The sequence below is a fragment of the Erigeron canadensis genome, chromosome 6 (assembly GCF_010389155.1).
Source record: "Erigeron canadensis isolate Cc75 chromosome 6, C_canadensis_v1, whole genome shotgun sequence".
Lineage (NCBI taxonomy): Eukaryota > Viridiplantae > Streptophyta > Magnoliopsida > Asterales > Asteraceae > Erigeron > Erigeron canadensis.
The window spans coordinates 3,537,132-3,555,969 of record NC_057766.1 but is presented as its reverse complement, the minus strand read 5'-3'; the positions used below and the strand labels follow the sequence as shown (position 1 = coordinate 3,555,969).

Below are 18,838 nucleotides of genomic sequence, written 5' to 3'. Positions count from 1 at the left end.
AAGTTGACAAACAAACTGGAAATACAATGATAATAAAACAATATTTAATTTATTATGTCAATCAAACTAGTGAGTAAACAATTTATTCAATATGACTAAGACATAAGATTCTAACTAATAGAAAATTAACTTTTATCTTATAAAAAGAAAAAAAAAATTGAATAAATGGGAAAATATACCATAAAGTAGATAAATAGACGTCAATAGATGAATGAATTGATGCTAGTAAATTTTGTATTTAAACCGAGAATAAATAAAATGTTTTTCGGACCGTAGACAAAAGTTTTCTCAAAAGTTAATGTTCTTTTTATAACTAAAGAAATTTGGATATATAGAAAAACAATATCATCAAACCTCAGATTTTTTATAAAAAAAAAACACAACCAACTATTCGGTGGCTAGAAATCCGTATATAGATGCTCTATTGGAATTTGGAAATGGCCATTCGAGGTTGTCCGTGCTTTGCATGGGCACCGCGTGTCGATAACCCATTGCCACCATAACAGCAATAATGCTTACATCATGTTAGTGCTAAATTTTGATAAATTTTTGGAGTGGGCTAAAAGGGTTATCCTAGCTAGAGGAATTATATTGTTTTCCATATGCCGATAGAAATTAACTTCTGGAATCTATGCTTTATCTTTTCCACTCTCTTTTTTAATTTGAAAATTTTATCGAACATGATTCCCAATAATCAAAAAATGTGTCCCAAAAACAAAAGTCGGTTTTCGGTACATTCCACAACCACAAAAGCCCATAATAACCACATATATATCCACCATCATACATCACTTTTTATACATACACACAAAAACTACACCAAAGAATCACACACAAACTTTATACCAAAAACCATATTCTCACACACATATACATATAAAGAGACTAATTAACATAAAAATGAGTTGGTTTATAAGAAAGGAAAGAGCACCAGGGATAAGTTGGACTGACCAAACCATTGGTTCAATGTCCACACCACCTATGCACCTATTAGCCTTATTAGGTGTGGTCATTTTATTAATGTCTATGTCTAGCTACACCGAATTCAAGGTTCATATTGAAAGAGAAAAAATGGGTCTTAAGTTACTTTTATATTTGTTACCACTTGCCTTATTTATTACAACTTATGTTTTAATGAGGCACCGGTTGCCGTACATGGTTCGAGCCGCGAGTCTGCCAAGTGGGTCAAAGCAAGATGGTGGTTCGCCGTGGGGTGTGGCGTTTTTGGTGATTTTGGTTTTGGTTTTGGTTAAGTATCATTCTTCGGTTCAGTCAGGTTGGTTTTGAAAGTTAATTAATTAATTTCATGTGTTTAGATGATCATTTTGTGTTTTGGGCCTGTAATATTGTTTGCTTTTTTTTTTTTTTTGAGTTGTAACAGGTTTAAGTTTTTTGGGTAAAGATAAATATATAGTAATTAATACTATATGAATTGTTGTTCTTTTAATTTCTTAACTTTCGGAGCTCGATGGATTAAGTTATTAAGATTGATAGTCCGACGGATTTTCGAGATTCGGGATGATGAGCTTCAATGCTAACTTGATGAAAAATATGTTTGAAGCATTTGAACAACTGTGTTAATGTTGTTAAATACTCGAAAATTTTTACATATATTTATGATTAATTATTGACTATGAGCAAGAAGCGCAGACTAGAGAGCTGGGTCGCCGGGGTGCCAGCCTCCCCCAATAGGCTCAATTGCAATGGGTTTATTTAGCTTAGTCCAAAATAATATGATATGGCCCAATGGGCTCATCACTCTTGAGTAAAGTTATTCAACTTTAACAGCTAAAGGAAAACAAATTATATATATCTAACAATACAATTTTTGAGATAGAGTAAAAGTGTAAAACTCTTCCATTTCATCTTCCGTTTTTTTTTTTTCGTTACTGTGATTTTGGTTGTCATTATTGATGTTCATGTTAACCTCTCCTAACTTGAAGTCCTGGTTAAGTCCTTACTATGGACATATCACAAATATAACTTTGAAATTTATGTTCAAAAAATTAATTTCAATGAAAGTATTTCACAAATACGCCTTGCTTAGGCCGAGTAATTGCTACAAGGTAGCCAACTGCTCAAGTAGTGTTCAACGAATATGTGAAATGAAATTTATTGAACGTAAATATCGAATAGCACTCAATTTGTGTTTATATACATTATACTTACAACTAATTTTTTTTAATAAGTTAACAGCGCAGCATGTCAAGAAGCATCCAGTTTATCCCAACTTTTTTGAGACCTATCTTAGAAGGGTATTATATGGAATAGTTATTTAAAATAAAATAACTATTAAAATAAAACAACTAAAATAATAGGTTTACAATAGGTTTCACTTCACTGAAAATCACCATGCATCATGAAAATCATCGTACATCAATTTTTTTGTGAATCTTCATGCATCATTTTAACTATAATCTAAAAATCCAGATCTTGTCATATTTATGTTACTTTAATACTTGTTTTACAATAACCGACCTTTATATAACAAAATAACAAAGGTAACTTATCAGTTTCAAATATACGTACAAATGTGAGATGACAATGGTGCATTTCTTCATTTGGCCAAGTCTTTAATACACAAAGCACTTTGTTCCTTTAATTCATCGGTAAGCAGGCACACTTGATAACAAAGTAAGACACGATTTGGGGAGATGCTTTTGATATAACAGAAGATTTATGAGTTCATAGTTAAGGTTGGTAATAGCAGAAACATGCCCCTTTGGTACCAATTGGAAGTTTGGAACAAAGAATACATAATCACGTCATCATTGTTTTTTTTTTTTTAGATCCCAATATCACGTGATCTTTTTTAATGTAATAAACAAAGAAAACGGGAATAAGTGGCCTTTAATTAGTAATAGCATGGTATCGACACAATACGACGATGGTAGATGTGACGGCGGTTTGGTGGTGTTGCTGACGAGGGTTATGGCAGCGAGTGGTGATGGTGCCGACAGTGAGTTGTCGTGGTAATTAATGTAAAAATAATTGATATAAGAACAAAGGAGATGGCAGATGTATATTAGAAGATAAGGGATTAATGGTGTAAGTTAATTCAACAAGTGGATTGGTCAGAGATATAAGTTAATTCATCAAGTGGATCGGCCAGAGATATATTCTAAATCCACTATGTGGGCCCTGAGGTGAGTTTTTCTCAAGGTCTCAGGTTCGAGTTTTGAGTTTCTCATCTCAAGGTAATTCCTATGAGGATAGGGTTAGAGGTCCAGCAATTTGCTGGTTAAAATTGCCTCCAGCATGTCTGAATCAAAACTAACTTTACAAAAACAAAAAAAATATAAAAATAAAATAAATTCATTAAGGATAGGATGGTGATTTAGTTCTTTTAGTTTTCTAATTTTTTTTTTAACTTTATATAGTAGTATAGATGGATCCAAGGTCTTCGTATTATTGGGGTGATCATGATTTGGTTGGGTTTAACCAAACTGAACCGGAACATTTTTCAAAACAAGAAACCATCGAAGTTTGGTTTTTGGTTTTGGTCTCTTGTTTTTTTTTAACAGAAATGGTGATTAGACACTGCGGCATGTCTCTTCATCGTCTGGTAGAGATCGACCACGTCACTAGCACAGTCAAACCGAGGGCATGACTGACGGTGAAAGTCTCACTAACGTTCTGGAGGAAACTAGCTAAATGCTAGAGAAAACCTCCATGTCTCACCTCATTGGCAAGGACTTTCCAATATGTCTTTCAAAGGTTTTAAACCCCGACAATATTTGGCTGAAAGACATAAGAAGCATTAAATGTCCAGTTGGGTGTTTTATTTTTGTTTTTTTGGTAAAAGGGTTGCTTTTGGTTTGGTTTTGAATTTTTTATACAAAAAACTTTTTGGCTTTTAAATGTGTATTTTTTACATAAGTCTAAATAATTTATTAAATTATAAATAATATATCCAATTGTTAAACATATAATAAAATCACATATATATCTTGTCGTGGGATACAACACGAGTTCTACTTTAAAATTACTTATTGTAGTTAAAAAGGGATTATTAGGATTTGAAAATAGAATACGAAACCGTTTAAAGACTTAAGACAACTTATTTAATTACATGGCATTTTACACGCTTGTGTGGCATGTCCATCACACCTACCACATCCACAATGTAGGGTATGGTTCCATGTTGTTTTTTTCTTAACCACAAGGCGTTAAAGAAAAATAAAAGTATAATTACAAATCAAGAGAGTAAACAAAGCCATGATTTTTGAATTCGTTTCGAACCTTCGATCTACATATGTAGTCTAGGTTTAAGAGAAAAAAAGAAATATTCGTGTGCATGTATAGGTTCATTTAAGAGAGAAATAAAGAAAAGGCACAAAGTTTTTGAATACGAACTCGGTGTTGATTTGACACCAGCAAATCAAGATTTCAGTGTAGTGAATCACGGATGGTTTTAATTACCACTAACAATATGTATGTTAATATCATAGAACTTATAAATTTAGGTATTAGTTTGAACATTAGAAAAAGATGAGTTGAATAACGTGTACCTTACCCAAAAATGATTAATGCTGCAAGCCAATAATGACACAAAAATAATTGTTGTACTTGTTTTCCGCTATGAGGGTCCGTCCCAAAAACAAAAATAGCAAGACATTAATAATTTATTGTGTTCATTTTAGATGAATATAAGTTGATAAGGCAGGTGACACAGCTTTGAGTTGTAATCTAGTTACTATACATTAAATTATTAATATTAATATCGATAGTTCGACGGATTTCGATTATAGTAATATGCAATTCTGATCTATGTAAAAACAATAATTGAATTATTAATTAAATTTAAACTAGAATAAACAAACGTGCTCTTAGTTTACTTAACAAGTTTCTTTTCAACAAAAAAACAAAACTAGTCAGATGAACGTCAGATCATTTGTGTCCTATTGAAGTTGTATAAGCATTCAAAGTGATGAAAAATAGGAATTCAAAGTTGGATAAATGTCGAATACTTGCTACAACGTGAGTGACCTCTGGAGTACGGCTAATCGGCCAAGAAATTCTGTTTGCTTAAAACTTGGTCAAGTGAGACTAAACTCACTCTAAGCTCAATGAGACCCTTATTTTGAGAACTTATTTTTTTAAGAACCATGAGAACTCTTAAAATTCATATTGGAACACATGTTTTTTTTGTTCATTCACATGTGAAACGTTATAAAAATATATGTTGTAGAAGAAATTTTTTTTAAAACCTTATATATAGTCCTTTGTCACATGTGAACAAAAAACGTGAACATATTCATTCACAAGTTCATAAAAGGCTAATTTGAAGATTTTTTTAAAAAAGTTTCATCTAGAACATATATTTTTTATATCATTTCACATGTGAATGAACAAAATAAAAAACATGTGAACAAATATATAATTTAAGAGTTCTCATGGTTCTTACAAAAAAAATAGTTCTCAAAATAAGGAAACTATATATATATATATATATATATATATATATATATATATATATATTAACCATAAAATAACCGACTAGCAATGTGCTAGGGTTCAAGTTACAATTACAAATACAAATTCTAGATAGCTAACAATTTATTTTACCTAGAACCCTCTCGAAACTTTAACGACAAGTAAAGGAAAAAAGTTGAAAAAACTTATGCCGATCACGGAACCCGAGATATAAGAAAAAATCTCATCAACGAAGGCCAAGTCACCGGTTTTCACTTCGTGATGTTTTTGATGCATTCTCATACAAGTTTCGGAGATCAAAGGGTTTATCTAAAGGTATTATTTAAAAATGATATCATGTTTTTCATAAGATCTGAAGTATATCTGTCATATACAAACTAAAATGATGAATTGTGTCACCATGATAAATAATAATACTAAAACATTCAACACCATCTCAATATGTAGCATTTTCCCCTGATATAATAACAACGACTAAAAAATTACACCATTAATGAGCTGGTTTCAAAACATATTTAAAATAATCATAGTCGGTATGCTACTTTCAAAACGATATCAAAATAATCAAAGTCAATATATTAAAGTAATCAGAAACCTACTCATAGCAAATTTAGACTTTATATCTAAAAGGTTATAGAAAGATATAATCGTAAATCTTAAGAGTTAATATAGATTACAAATATAAAATTTAATATAATATTTAGATTAGTTAAGTCATATATCACAACTTAATCAATACGAAAACTAAAGAAGAAACATATGAAAAATTAACTCCATATAAATATTGATTATAGTTTACCCCTTTTTTTTCAACTTTAGTTAAATAAAAAATTTACAGTTTCTTATATTCTAAAAGTGTAAACTATATAATTTGAAAAATACATACCAATTCATCAACAAAGACCATCTCGAATGTTTTGATTTTCTTCAGGTTGTTCCACTCCGAAACAGTTCATACATGCACAATACGGAGTCATAAATGATGGTTAACATGTGTTGGCTTAAGATCTTCAAGATGAACTAATATGGTCATATTTTTTGTTGTTGAAGAAAAAGTCATAACGAACCTCAAACTAAACTAAAAGAAATAATAATAACAATAACATAAGAATTCAATGTTAAAAATTAATAATAATAATGATTAATTATGTGCAAAATATATAAAAAGAAAAAACCTTTTGTAGTTGATCGTAGCTTCTTTTTTGTTGTCGTACGTGAGTTATATTATATATTACCAATAAAACTGAAAAGTGTAAGCAAGACTCAAACGAGGAAAATCAATTATTGTTGTAAGCAAGACTCAAACGAGGGATATACACGGAGTATGATATTTAAAGCAAGCATCTTACCACTCCACTTACTATTATTGGTTTGTTAAATTTTCTTCTTCCATTAAATATATAACCTTACTTTCCTTTAAATATAAATTTAAAACCTTCACCTAACCCTTAATGAAATTATTTAGAATATATATCTTTCAATCCTTAAAATAACTACATCACATCTTTACATCAATAACTTTTACATTAATAACCATACCGTTACCGCCAACACCGTTATAGCAACCTTTTTTGTCATCGCCGCCACATTGCGCGGATATCCTTCTAGTTAAAACATGAAAGGACTAGACTCGATAACCGAAAATATAAGATTTTTTTTTTATACCCCACTGCGCCACAGTGGAAAGCCTCGGCAAGAACAGGGATGAAGCCCCACTGCGCCGCAGTGGGCTTGACACACCCCCACTGCGCCGCAGTGGGAGGAAACCAAAAATTGTCCGAGGATTCCCACTGCGCCGTAGTGGGCAAAACCACCCCCACTGCGCCGCAGTGGGAGACCTGACCTGCAACCCTAACACCATTTTGACAACCAAACCAACTTAAAACCTTCATGTGACGCAATGAGCTTCACATACTACATTCCGAAAGTTTCTAACAACATCATAAATATATTTCCAACACAATTACATCTCAACTGGATTCAAAACCCATGAGCACCATCAAACGGGTCATTTACCTATTTTGACACCATTTTTGCCCGACATTCAAAATTACAATTTTTCAAAAGCTTTACACCTGAACTTTTGCAGAATTACAACCAAAACATCACCATAAAACCAAAATGTACCAAGAGCCAAAGGAGGGGGACAACTAGGCATCTACGCAAAATATCGTCATTCATCCAAGAATGATCTAAATACCTTCAAGACTTCCAAAGTTACTTCAAGCTCTAATTCAACTTTCTTCAAATCAACAACACTAATTCCTTCTTCCGGAACTACCTATAAAAGTGTAAACAACTAAAATATAAGCAAAGGCTTAGTGAATATACTTGCATACATTTACGAATACGAATGAGGACATAGTACAAGGACTTTCACATGTAACCTATGGCATCGTCATGTCACATTTACATATTCACCTTGCACACAAACAATACATATATGGATCCATATAAGCTAAACAATCATAACAATCATATCTATCGGGATTCTTAGGCCCTGGAGGTTCTTAGGCCTCATATCACATCAACTATCGGGATTCTTAGGCCCCGGAGGTTTTTAGGCCTCATAAACAATGCCCCACATGGGCTTCATGCCAAATCAATTACCATGCTTGGAACATTCACATCTCATAGTAATTGACCCAACGTAAACATAAGGGTATGCAAATATACTCACCTCCTCCGCAACAAAGATAATAACGCTAAATGAACAAGCACAAGCAATCCTCAACCTATGATCATATCGTAAAAATGCATAAGCTTACATTCACAACTAAGACTAGCTCAACCTAGTCATACTCAATCACTAGCCTTCCTAGACCCAAAACCCAACCCATTTGTCATTGAGTTTCATTTTCTTTAACAAACACACTAGGTAGTTCAACCTACCATTTTCATAAATAATTCCATAACTAGTCAAAATTCATCTTTTCTCAAGAACTAAAATTTATCACATACACTCATTATTTTCATAAACAACATATCATATAACTCAATGACAACTAGGTTAACTAAAGAATTGGGAAAAAATTAATCATGATTCAATTTCTAGCAAAACCTCCCAATTTGGTTCATCCATGAACCCTAACTTCAAAAGAAAGAGGAAACTAAATTTAGGGGAAATCAATACCTCAACAATAGAAGATAATAGATTAGGGTTTTCAAGCCACAATTTCTTTCCCTTTTTCCTTCAAATTTCGGCCACCACCACCAACCTACAAACCCTAGCTTTTGAATTCTTGAATAAAGATTACTTGATGGTGATGATTAAAGACTTTGCTCTTGAATGAGTTATTCTTTGATTTTGAAAGAATAAGAGAAGGAATGCATGAAGGGAAGAAGAAATTAAGAGTAGAAGTATGATTCACACTCAAAAGAAAATGTCTGGCACTTCCTATGGGTGCCACGACCCACTTCTCAAATTAGTGGGTATTTTACCCGCTATCCGCTAAAGTTCCAACTAAATTAACCCCATATCCAAAAATAAAATACTAGGAAATTAATTTAATGTCAAAACTATAAAAAGGGGTTAATTTCTTTTACCTTAAAAATATTTGGGGTGTTACAAAACAAGATGCTAAATAGTACAAACAACATTGTTTAAAAAACACCAACGAAACAATTAACTAAAAACTAAAAGTGTTCCATTAGGCCACATGATGTCGGGGAAAATCGTACGATTAACCGACATCAGATAGCTCGTTTCTTTCTATTCTTTGGCATGTCGAAGTGAAGGGTTCTTTTATGTGAACATGAACTCATTCATAGTATTCGAAATTATCCAACAATACGATAAGATGACCAATTGGAATTGTTTTTGTTTGTACAACCGATTAAGTTAAGTGGAAAGAGAGTTGTTGATTAATTTGATGGCGATTCCCTGTTGTTGGGAGGTTCTCTCCCTTGTACAGCGATCGATGTGTGTTTTAGATTGTTAGGGTTTTTCCGTGATGTCGTTTCTTGTCCCTTCATTCTCCTTTTATAGTGCAAATATGACTTGGAAGAGAGGAAATGAGATGAGAACAAATCTCCTATTGTTGGTGGAGATTTCCTCTAATTTAGGAAGTGATATGAACAATCTTTCATCCTTATCTTGTGATATGAAGAAGTTGCGTATTTGAGTAGGCTGCGTGTCTGAGTAAGCTACGTACCGAGTAGGCTAGGGGATCGGTTTAGTTTTTCGGGATTGATAGCAAGTTTGTGTATCTCCAGTATGTCTCTTAAGGGCAAGAGTGTAGACGGTTTATTACATCGGTTCCTTTCATCGACACTTATCGGCACTTCGGTTCCCTTATACCATCTTCTGCTACTAAAACTGATAAGAAACATCGGTTTCAAGTTAATAATTAACTTTAACATAATTTTCGTACTTGCCTTTAACGATATTAGTTGTTTTATTTAACATCAACATAAATAATAATTTAAAGATACCATTAAAAGCACATCTAAATTACTAACTTTGCAATATTTTTATCAATTATATATACATTTTTATCAGCTAAAATACGGTTTCCGAATTTTGTTCAAGTTCTGTAACTTATCATTACCAATTAAGGTATCCCTTTTTATGTTCAAAAGGTAAATAATATATTTACTATATTTATGTAAGAACAACTTTAATTTTTTGTTACGATATAATTATATCAAAATATCCAACTATCCATATGCATTATAATTATAGTAATTAGATTTTAGACCCGTGTCCAACACTGGACACGGGACTTACGATATTATCAGATATTCATACAATTAACTATTTAAGTCATAAAAGTTTACAATTTTGAAGATATACAATTTTAAGTGTTGTACTTTGCAAATTGTAAATAATTACATGAGACATATTGATAATTTGTTTCCCATAGTCACTCTACAAGGCAAATGTTGCAATATTTTCTATATTATAAAATTTTTTGAAACCACTTATACTCATAATGTTATATTAAACATACTTGTGAAAAATTAAAGAAAAATCGAGAGTTGTAATTGGTCAATAAACAAACTAATTAATTGATGAAATATTATAAAATATATTCTCAAGTTGATGGGACTAAATATTATAAAAAGTATAAATTAAGTATTTAGGTTTAAAAAATCTAAATTATTGATGGAAAACAAAAAAGTGTAAATTAGTGAGACTTTTGCTAGAAATATTAATAATGATCATTAGGATTATAATGATATAAGCGAGAATCAATTTGACGAAATTGAGTGATGTGATTGGGCAATAAGTCATTAGTTTAACTGTTTTAGGCTCGTGTCTAATACACGGGGCTTACGACGTTATCAATATTGTATGTTTTTATTATAATTTAAAACATAATATACTATTTTGAGCAATAAAATTGATCGATATATCAACACTTTAAGTTTTATATTAAAATATTTTTTTCAAATATATTCATCGAAGTTGTTCTTAAAATGTTAATATATTTACATCAAATTTTATTTATTTTTAATTAATTAATTTTATGTTTTTATGATAAAACATACTATTGGATATATATTAGTTATTATTCAATTGGATATATATTATTTATTATTTTATTGGATAAATATTAAATATTATTTTATTAGATATATATTAACAATTATTATTTATTTAATATATTAAAAATATTGGGTAAAAAGTGTAAATTTATAATGAAAAATTAAAAAGTATAAATTAAAGTCAAAATTAAAAATGATGATCAACTTTAAAAAATTAAGAGTTGTAATTAATCGAGAGTTGTGATGGATCGATAAGTTATTATAGTCATCCATAAAAACAAAAAAAATAGGTGTAAATTAAGTATCGGATACTCCAAATCTGAGGTTAAAAAAAGACAATTTGACCGTAGATTACTCCAAACACTTGCACCGGATATTCCAAGATAATTACACGTGTCGGTCACTTTTCTGGCTTATCCGGTTTGCCCGGTTAATTTATATTCATTTCGCTGCCTATATAACGTCAAATACTCAAATCCTCCTTCACAGCATATTTTTGGTCATCAGTGAGTCGCAAAATCGCAAATAAACAAAATTGACCTTTTACTTTAGCTGATTTTGCAAAACTGGCTGTTTTATTATTTCTTGATAGTAACGTTAGTATTAACAGTGTTGTCTTTGTATATATAAAAGTATAATTATAATTCTTTATGCATATGACGTGAAACACGTGCAGATGTGCTAAAATGTGTGGATAGTGCATTTAGAAAGTAGGAGGAATAATTATATGTATCTTGGCAAGTCATTTTTCTTTGTAGTTTAAACTTGTACATAAATTGTTTTGTCAATAAACTTATTGGCGTATTAAGTTGCATACGTCTATATTATATTATAAAAAATAACATTTTATTTTTAAAAGTATTAAAAAACATGTAATATTTTTATTTAACATCCTTTAAGAGTTTTTATATATATTACCCCTTAATATTAATGATTAAATGACACTATCAATCTTTTATCTTTTAAAATATCTATGTTAACCCCTTTACATCAATTAATTTATAATAATTATCTACACTACTCGCCGCCGCCTCCACCACTAACAATCGCCCCTACCACCATAGCATCACTATCACGACCATCACCACATTACACGAGTACGATGGTAGTATTACTAATGAAGTTCTTAACTTTCAAACTACTTAAAAAAGCTTCATAAGTGCAGTTTCATCAAACATAAGTGATTATATATACATTATCATTGACATATATATTAAAGGACTTTTAAATATATCTTCTTTTTAAAAAGATATATTAATATTTTTAGAAAATGACTTTTACAAATTAGTGTTAGTTTTTAGCAAGGATAAAGATCCCTTCAAGCTATCTATCTCAACTGGGGAGTAAAGCTGGAATGATTTTGACTTTTGAATTACAACAAGTATTAGGATTCAAAGATGATTATTAAAACTTGATTTAACTAAAAAGGTTAAAATGATCCTAACTGCTACTTCTCAAGTTGTGATAACTTGAACAAATTCTCACCCGTGTAAAAACATGTTTTATTTGACTTTAAACTAACAAATTTATCTTTCCAAATTATAATTAAAAAAATATTATTGTTTTGTTCCACGTTTCTCTAATAACATTTGTCTCTAATTACATAACCTTTATTTGACTTTAATTCTCAAATGGGCCATTTCTAGTTGATTTTGTTAGAAAATTGAAAAACTTTAACTAAACTTGTTTTGCTTTTGTTTAAGGACTGAATGTGTAAAACTATTAAAAAAACAGGACAATTCTTGCAAGTTTATGGTTTGGTGACCTATATACATAGGCATGTTCAGTAGGAGGTCATCTTCTTTCATTTTTTGAATAAAAAAAAATATACACCTTTTCTTTTGATATCTCTCTATTTTGCTGAGTTTGATGATGATCTCTGCAATGTCTCTTGTCTAGTTTTCATCAATTTCTTCATCTTACCAAAACTTCCAAGGTTTGATATATATTATGTCCTTTTTCATATATATATAAATTCATATCTTATTTTTTTTGTATAATTTTGTTTGGTTTTTCAAGATTTAATATATAGAGTTTAGGCATTATTTATGATACTTGATTTATGGTATTTCTTTGTTGGGTTTGTTTTATTAAGTGTTAAATTACTTGAAAAAGAACTAAGACCATATATAGTAATTGGATTTCTTGAATTGGGTATTTTTTATTATTGCTTGTATCACTATAAAAATCTGAACTTTGCTATAAAGATATGATCTTGGTGCTTATAAAGTTAATTAATCTAGTTGTTGGAAGTTAATTTAATTAGTTAGGACTAATTAATTATTATTTTTGTTGCTTAATTTGTACATTTTACATTGGGTTGTGATGTTTGACCAGATCTGAATTCGAAGATTTTCTTTTTTGACTTTTTTTTTAATTAAATTGTGATTTAAAAAGTGTTAAAGCTTTTTGCTTTTGTAAGTAAGATCTTGCACACCCTTTTAAATACAAGTAAATTTTTCTTCATCTGATTAATGGGAATCTATAGTTTATGGTTTTAAGGGTTTTTCTGCTGATTTGAACCTTTTTGTAATTTGGAATCAGAAAAGTTAGATAATCAGCTTCCTAAAGGTAAAGGGATGGAGGTGTTGTAATAATCTATAGAAATAGAGACGATGTATTTCTTTTGTGCTCTTTCGGCTTTTGTTGATCAAGAGCTTATTAATATTACTTTATGTTTTTCCCCTAAAAAAGACGTGTTTGATAGCTATTTTTCTTTATTGATGATTCTAATTTGAGCCATCTAAACTTATCCTTTTGAAACCAATAAATCTTCGTGTATGGTGTACCAAAGTTGACTTTTTTTTTTTTTAAGATCACTTAGCAGTTGCAGATTGCCAATTGTGCTCATTTAAGTGGAGAAGTATTTTGTGTTCGGTCTTAAATTTAAGATGATGACAGTTAACTTTATTTAGATATGTTTCACTAATGTTTTGTTAAATTTGTTTATATATTTCTGATGTTTTATGTTAACTACAGATATTTGTAAGGTTGAACTCAGAAGCTTTCTCGAAACATTTTTCAGAAAATGGCTCCCTCAACGGTAGATGGACCTTCAAATGGCTCAACGAAACCAAAGGAGGAAGAAGGAATCATACCTTCTTTGTTTGAAATTGATGACTCTGATCTATGTAAATTACTAGAAAGGCCGAGACCTCTTAATATAGAGAGGAAGAGGTCGTGTGATGAGAAATCATTTAGTGATATGTGTTCGATTACGATGTCACCACGTAATAATTTTTACAGAGTCAGTGATAATTCGTCACGTGGTGGCTTTAATTTAGATGGCATGTATTCACCAGGCAGATGGACAGGAACTCCTCGAAGTGACTACTTTGAGCCTCATCCTATTGTAGGAGAGGCTTGGGAGGCATTGAGGCGATCAATGGTCAACTTTCGTGGTCAACCTGTTGGGACTATTGCTGCAATTGATAATTCTTCAGAGGAACTTAATTATGATCAGGTGACTTTTGTTCCTCTTCTTTTGTGAAGTCTCTTTACTTCTTTTTCTTTTTGTTAATGTACCAGAGTGTTTGCATAATTTTAAATTATGGTTTGTTCATGGTAACTTTGAGTTATGTCTCTTTCTATCCGTTATTCAAATATGAGTTTGATTTGAGTTCATTTGATCTCAAAACATTTAAATTAATCTAAAATGGCAACAAGTCAAACAGGTTAAGTATCAGTATATCACCTGAATTGTTCTCTGATGCTGAATGTTCCTGATTGCTTTACTCATACAAACATGTTTTATGTACTTGTTCCTGTCGCAAATTTTATAACAAATCTTCGTTGTCTTAAATCTGTGACTTTTGTTTTGTTTTCTCTACCCACAGGTTTTTGTAAGGGACTTTGTGCCTAGTGCATTGGCCTTCTTGATGAACGGGGAGCCAGATATAGTAAAGAACTTTCTGTTGAAAACTGTTTTCCTCCAATCACGTGAGAAAAAGGTAGACAAATTTAAATTAGGAGAAGGGGTAATGCCGGCAAGTTTTAAAGTGCTCCACGACCCTGTTAGGAACACGGAGACCATATTAGCAGATTACGGTGAAAGTGCTATTGGTCGAGTGGCTCCGGTTGATTCGGGTTTCTGGTGGATTATTTTGCTTCGGGCCTATACAAAGTCAACTGGGGACACCACCCTAGCTGAAATGCCTGAATGCCAACGGGGTATTCGGCTAATTATGACTTTGTGCCTTTCTGAAGGGTTTGATACGTTTCCTACATTGCTTTGTGCTGATGGTTGTTGTATGATTGATCGCAGAATGGTTAGTATTACTAACTCATCTTTTGATTCTTAAAATTGTATAGTTAATTTGCTTTTATCAATTTTCATGTATGCATTTCTCTAGTATCTGCTTGTTTGCACTTTGCACATTATGCTCTTAGAAAATTTCTAGAGGTTGGCAATTTTGCCCCATTGATTTAGTCCTGACAGTCAACCGTTTCAAAGTCACTGAAAGTTTATATAATGGATAGAAACTCTCAAATCTTCTGTATTTAGAGAGTTAACAATTCAATAGTTTACTTAGTTATAGTGGCTACAAAAAAAAACTGAACAAAGAAGTGGTTGTGAGCAACCCGCCCCACCCGTTTACAAGTCATACGACAAAGTGACATGTTTTAACCTGAACCCATAATTCAAACAACCCACCTGCCCGTCTCGGCACCTGTATTTTTGATTACTTGTTCAATTTAACTAAAAAGTTTTATTGCTCTTGGAATGGTTAGCTTTCTTTTTATTCTAAGTTTAAAGTTACCAGCTTTAGAAGTTTCTTGTATTCAACTGGCCTGCTTTTTTTGTTGCTTTACTTGCTTTTCATATACAATGAAAAATGGTTTTGGTTTCACATAAAATAAGATTTGAATCGGTAGATTATAGATCTCATTTATAAATTATATGTTTTCACTATTCTTTGTAAGATTCGCTTTAAGTATGAATAAAAATTCATTAATTATTTTATTTTTGGCCATAAATAAAGTTGAGCCGGCCATTCTCCTGCATTTCCCTTGAAACCACTACGGTTTTACACTTGAAAGTAGCTACCGATCTTTTACTAACTTCCTCCTGAGAACGATCCCGCGTGAGATAGTGTTACTGACACATAAGGCTTCAGTATTTTTAGAATTGTAAAATTTTTAAAGTTTGTAAGCTTTCTTGTGTGACCCTTTTGCTGTTTGCTGACCTTGCAATTTTATACAAAAAAAACTCCAAAAACAATGACCTCTTTGACATTTACATTTCCATTTGTTTTGACAAGGAGTTGGCTTTCTTTATTATGGGTATTCTCATGTATCTATGGCTGATTTGCAACTATTGTCAAAGTATGTTGGTTTGTGTATTACTCCCTTGTTTGAAACATTTACTGTTTATCTATTTGGCATATAGGCAAGTTTAGCATGTCCTGACTGAGTGCCAATTTTGATATATCTTTCTTGTCTTTAGGGTGTTTATGGCTACCCGATTGAGATACAAGCATTGTTCTTTATGGCTCTAAGATGTGCCTTGGTTCTTCTAAAGCGTGATTCTGAGAATTATGAATGTATCGATAGAGTAGTCAAACGGCTTCACGCCCTAAGCTTTCACATGAGAAGTTACTTTTGGCTTGACATTAAGCAACTAAACGACATATACCGCTACAAAACAGAGGAATACTCTCATACCGCGGTCAACAAGTTCAATGTCATTCCCGACTCACTTCCCGACTGGGTTTTTGAGTTCATGCCGACCAGAGGAGGTTACTTTATTGGGAACGTGAGTCCTGCCAAAATGGATTTCCGATGGTTTTGCTTGGGTAATTGTGTAGCTATATTGTCTGCGTTAGCGACCCCAGAACAGAGTTCTGCTATAATGGATCTTATTGAATCACGATGGCAAGAACTTGTTGGTGAAATGCCACTAAAGATTTGTTATCCAGCGATGGAAAGTCACGAATGGAGAATTGTGACCGGGTGTGATCCGAAGAATACTAGCTGGAGCTATCATAATGGTGGATCTTGGCCAGGTAAAAACACTCTTATATATTGTCCATTTATAAATATCTTCTTTTAATAATTTGTGTGTTGAAATTGGTAACAAATAAAATACAATATCGTTACAAGTTTACAATAGTAGTAAATAAAGCAATTAAGTAGGCTTTATGCTATAAAAATACACTCTGGACGACTTTCGACACTTCAGAGTTCAGACATAGAGCGTTATCAGACCCGACAACTTTCTACCTCTGAATTGATACTTCTATTTTATGTTGGCACAATGTCATGTCCAATATATCTGACCAGGATATGCAATTTCATTACAAACTTATATCAAGAGATGCAATCAAATACAAATGTTTTTGTACCACAAATGCTACAAATGTTGAAATAATATTTTATAACGTGCAAATTTGTGGAAGTTCGCACATATTGGCACCTGTATTGTCTTGTACAGTTTTTGTGAGATGTGAATGTGGCACAACAGGCTGATGTGGCTCTGGCTGGTTCTGTTACTGGTCAAACTTATCGGGTCCAAAAGGGTAGTTTCTTTACAGCTAAAATTGGGCGGAGTTGGCCTGGACACTTGCCATCTATTTTTTATTCTTTATATTTGTTTAATAAAAAGTTCGTGTGTCGAACATGATTACAATTTTATATTATATATTAATAATAGTAGATTTTTTTAATAAATAATAATTAGATAATTTTATGCATGAAACATATGTTTGGGCAATTTTTGATCAGTTTTCTTTTAAACTGTGAATATAATCCAACTCGACTTATTCATAAGTAAATGAGTCATAACACCTCTATTTTGGGTCATTTTACTTGGAGACTATAGCTTCATTGTTCATTGTCATTATGTGCTCAACTTGCATACTTCGAAAGCTAGATTTTTTACTGATGTTTTGCATTTCTGTCTTATGCTGTGCGCATGTTTATACCTTGAATTGGATATTTTCAAGCAGTATTGTAGTGCAGAAAATGAAAAAACTGAATTTGTCTATCAAGTGTATCTACTTTAAATGGTTTTTCCTTTGAGTGCATGGTTAAAAGCGGCATTGAATATTGTTTTTTCAGCCGGTAATTTTGCTGACTCTATTCTTTTCTTGTCCCAGTGCTCATATGGCTTCTCACAGCCGCATGTATCAAGGCAGGACGACCCCAGATCGCAAAGCGAGCCATTGAGTTAGCAGAAAGCCGATTATTGATGGACCAATGGCCTGAATATTATGACGGTAAACTCGGACGGTTTATAGGAAAGCAAGCTCGTAAGAACCAGACGTGGTCCATAGCAGGTTACTTGGTGGCTAAAATGATGCTGGAAGATCCATCTCATTTAGGTATGATATCACTTGAAGAAGACAAGCAGATGAAGCCTCAAATGAAAAGATCTGCTTCATGTTAATTACTTCAATATATACTATTATTTTCCTCGTTTCAGTTTTTAATATTCGTATTATACGCACACGCATTAATTGGGGTTTCAGTTTGAATAATGGTTTTGTACTTGGAGATTTTGTAACTCAAAGAGTATACATTGGTGTGTGTGGGTATGAAAAAGGTAAAATGTCGAGACTCTTTCCATAAAGGCGTCAGACTTATAAATCATTGATAACGTTTGATTGGATAATAGTCTTCCAAAGAGTGTTTCTGTCGGAAAATGGAACGTTCTTTAACCTAGTCTTGCTTCCTTTCACACATGGCTTGTAGAATGAATGGGTAAAAGATTCAATGATACCATATGAATAAGTTACATTTTTATTTCATTTTCCACTTTAAATCGTGGGAGTCATTTCTATTTTTGAAGCTTGGTACTTGATGCTAGTTTAAGGGCTTTTTAAATCGTGGTAAAAGATTTAAGGGCTTTTTACTTGAAAAATATCTCAACTTGTCACTTTTTACTTTATTGAGGTCAAAACAAAATTTCGTG

At 31.9% G+C, this 18,838-nt stretch overlaps 1 protein-coding gene across 2 annotated transcripts; it reads left to right on the top strand.

The window, feature by feature from the left end:
* The first annotated feature begins 12,746 nt into the window (after window positions 1-12,746).
* On the top strand, window positions 12,747-18,496 carry LOC122602892 (probable alkaline/neutral invertase D). 2 transcript variants are annotated; one of them, XM_043775504.1, is made up of 5 exons: window positions 12,747-12,862; window positions 13,952-14,389; window positions 14,763-15,194; window positions 16,373-16,931; window positions 18,024-18,496. In XM_043775504.1, exons 2-5 carry the CDS (start codon window positions 13,955-13,957, stop codon window positions 18,311-18,313), a joined length of 1,716 nt encoding a protein of 571 aa, XP_043631439.1. In that variant the 5' UTR covers window positions 12,747-12,862; window positions 13,952-13,954; the 3' UTR covers window positions 18,314-18,496. The 2 variants fall into 2 exon arrangements, with proteins under 2 accessions (XP_043631439.1, XP_043631438.1); XM_043775503.1 differs by having other exon boundaries at window positions 13,906-14,389.
* The last annotated feature ends 342 nt before the right edge of the window (window positions 18,497-18,838 follow it).

Excerpts from the sequence above, each read along its gene's own strand:
- LOC122602892 (XM_043775504.1), top strand. The coding sequence starts at position 13,955 with ATGGCTCCCTCAACGGTAGATGGACCTTCAAATGGCTCAACGAAACCA. Across the intron at positions 14,390-14,762 it reads AGGAACTTAATTATGATCAG|GTTTTTGTAAGGGACTTTGT; the intron begins GTGACTTTTGTT and ends CTCTACCCACAG. Across the intron at positions 16,932-18,023 it reads TAATGGTGGATCTTGGCCAG|TGCTCATATGGCTTCTCACA; the intron begins GTAAAAACACTC and ends TTCTTGTCCCAG.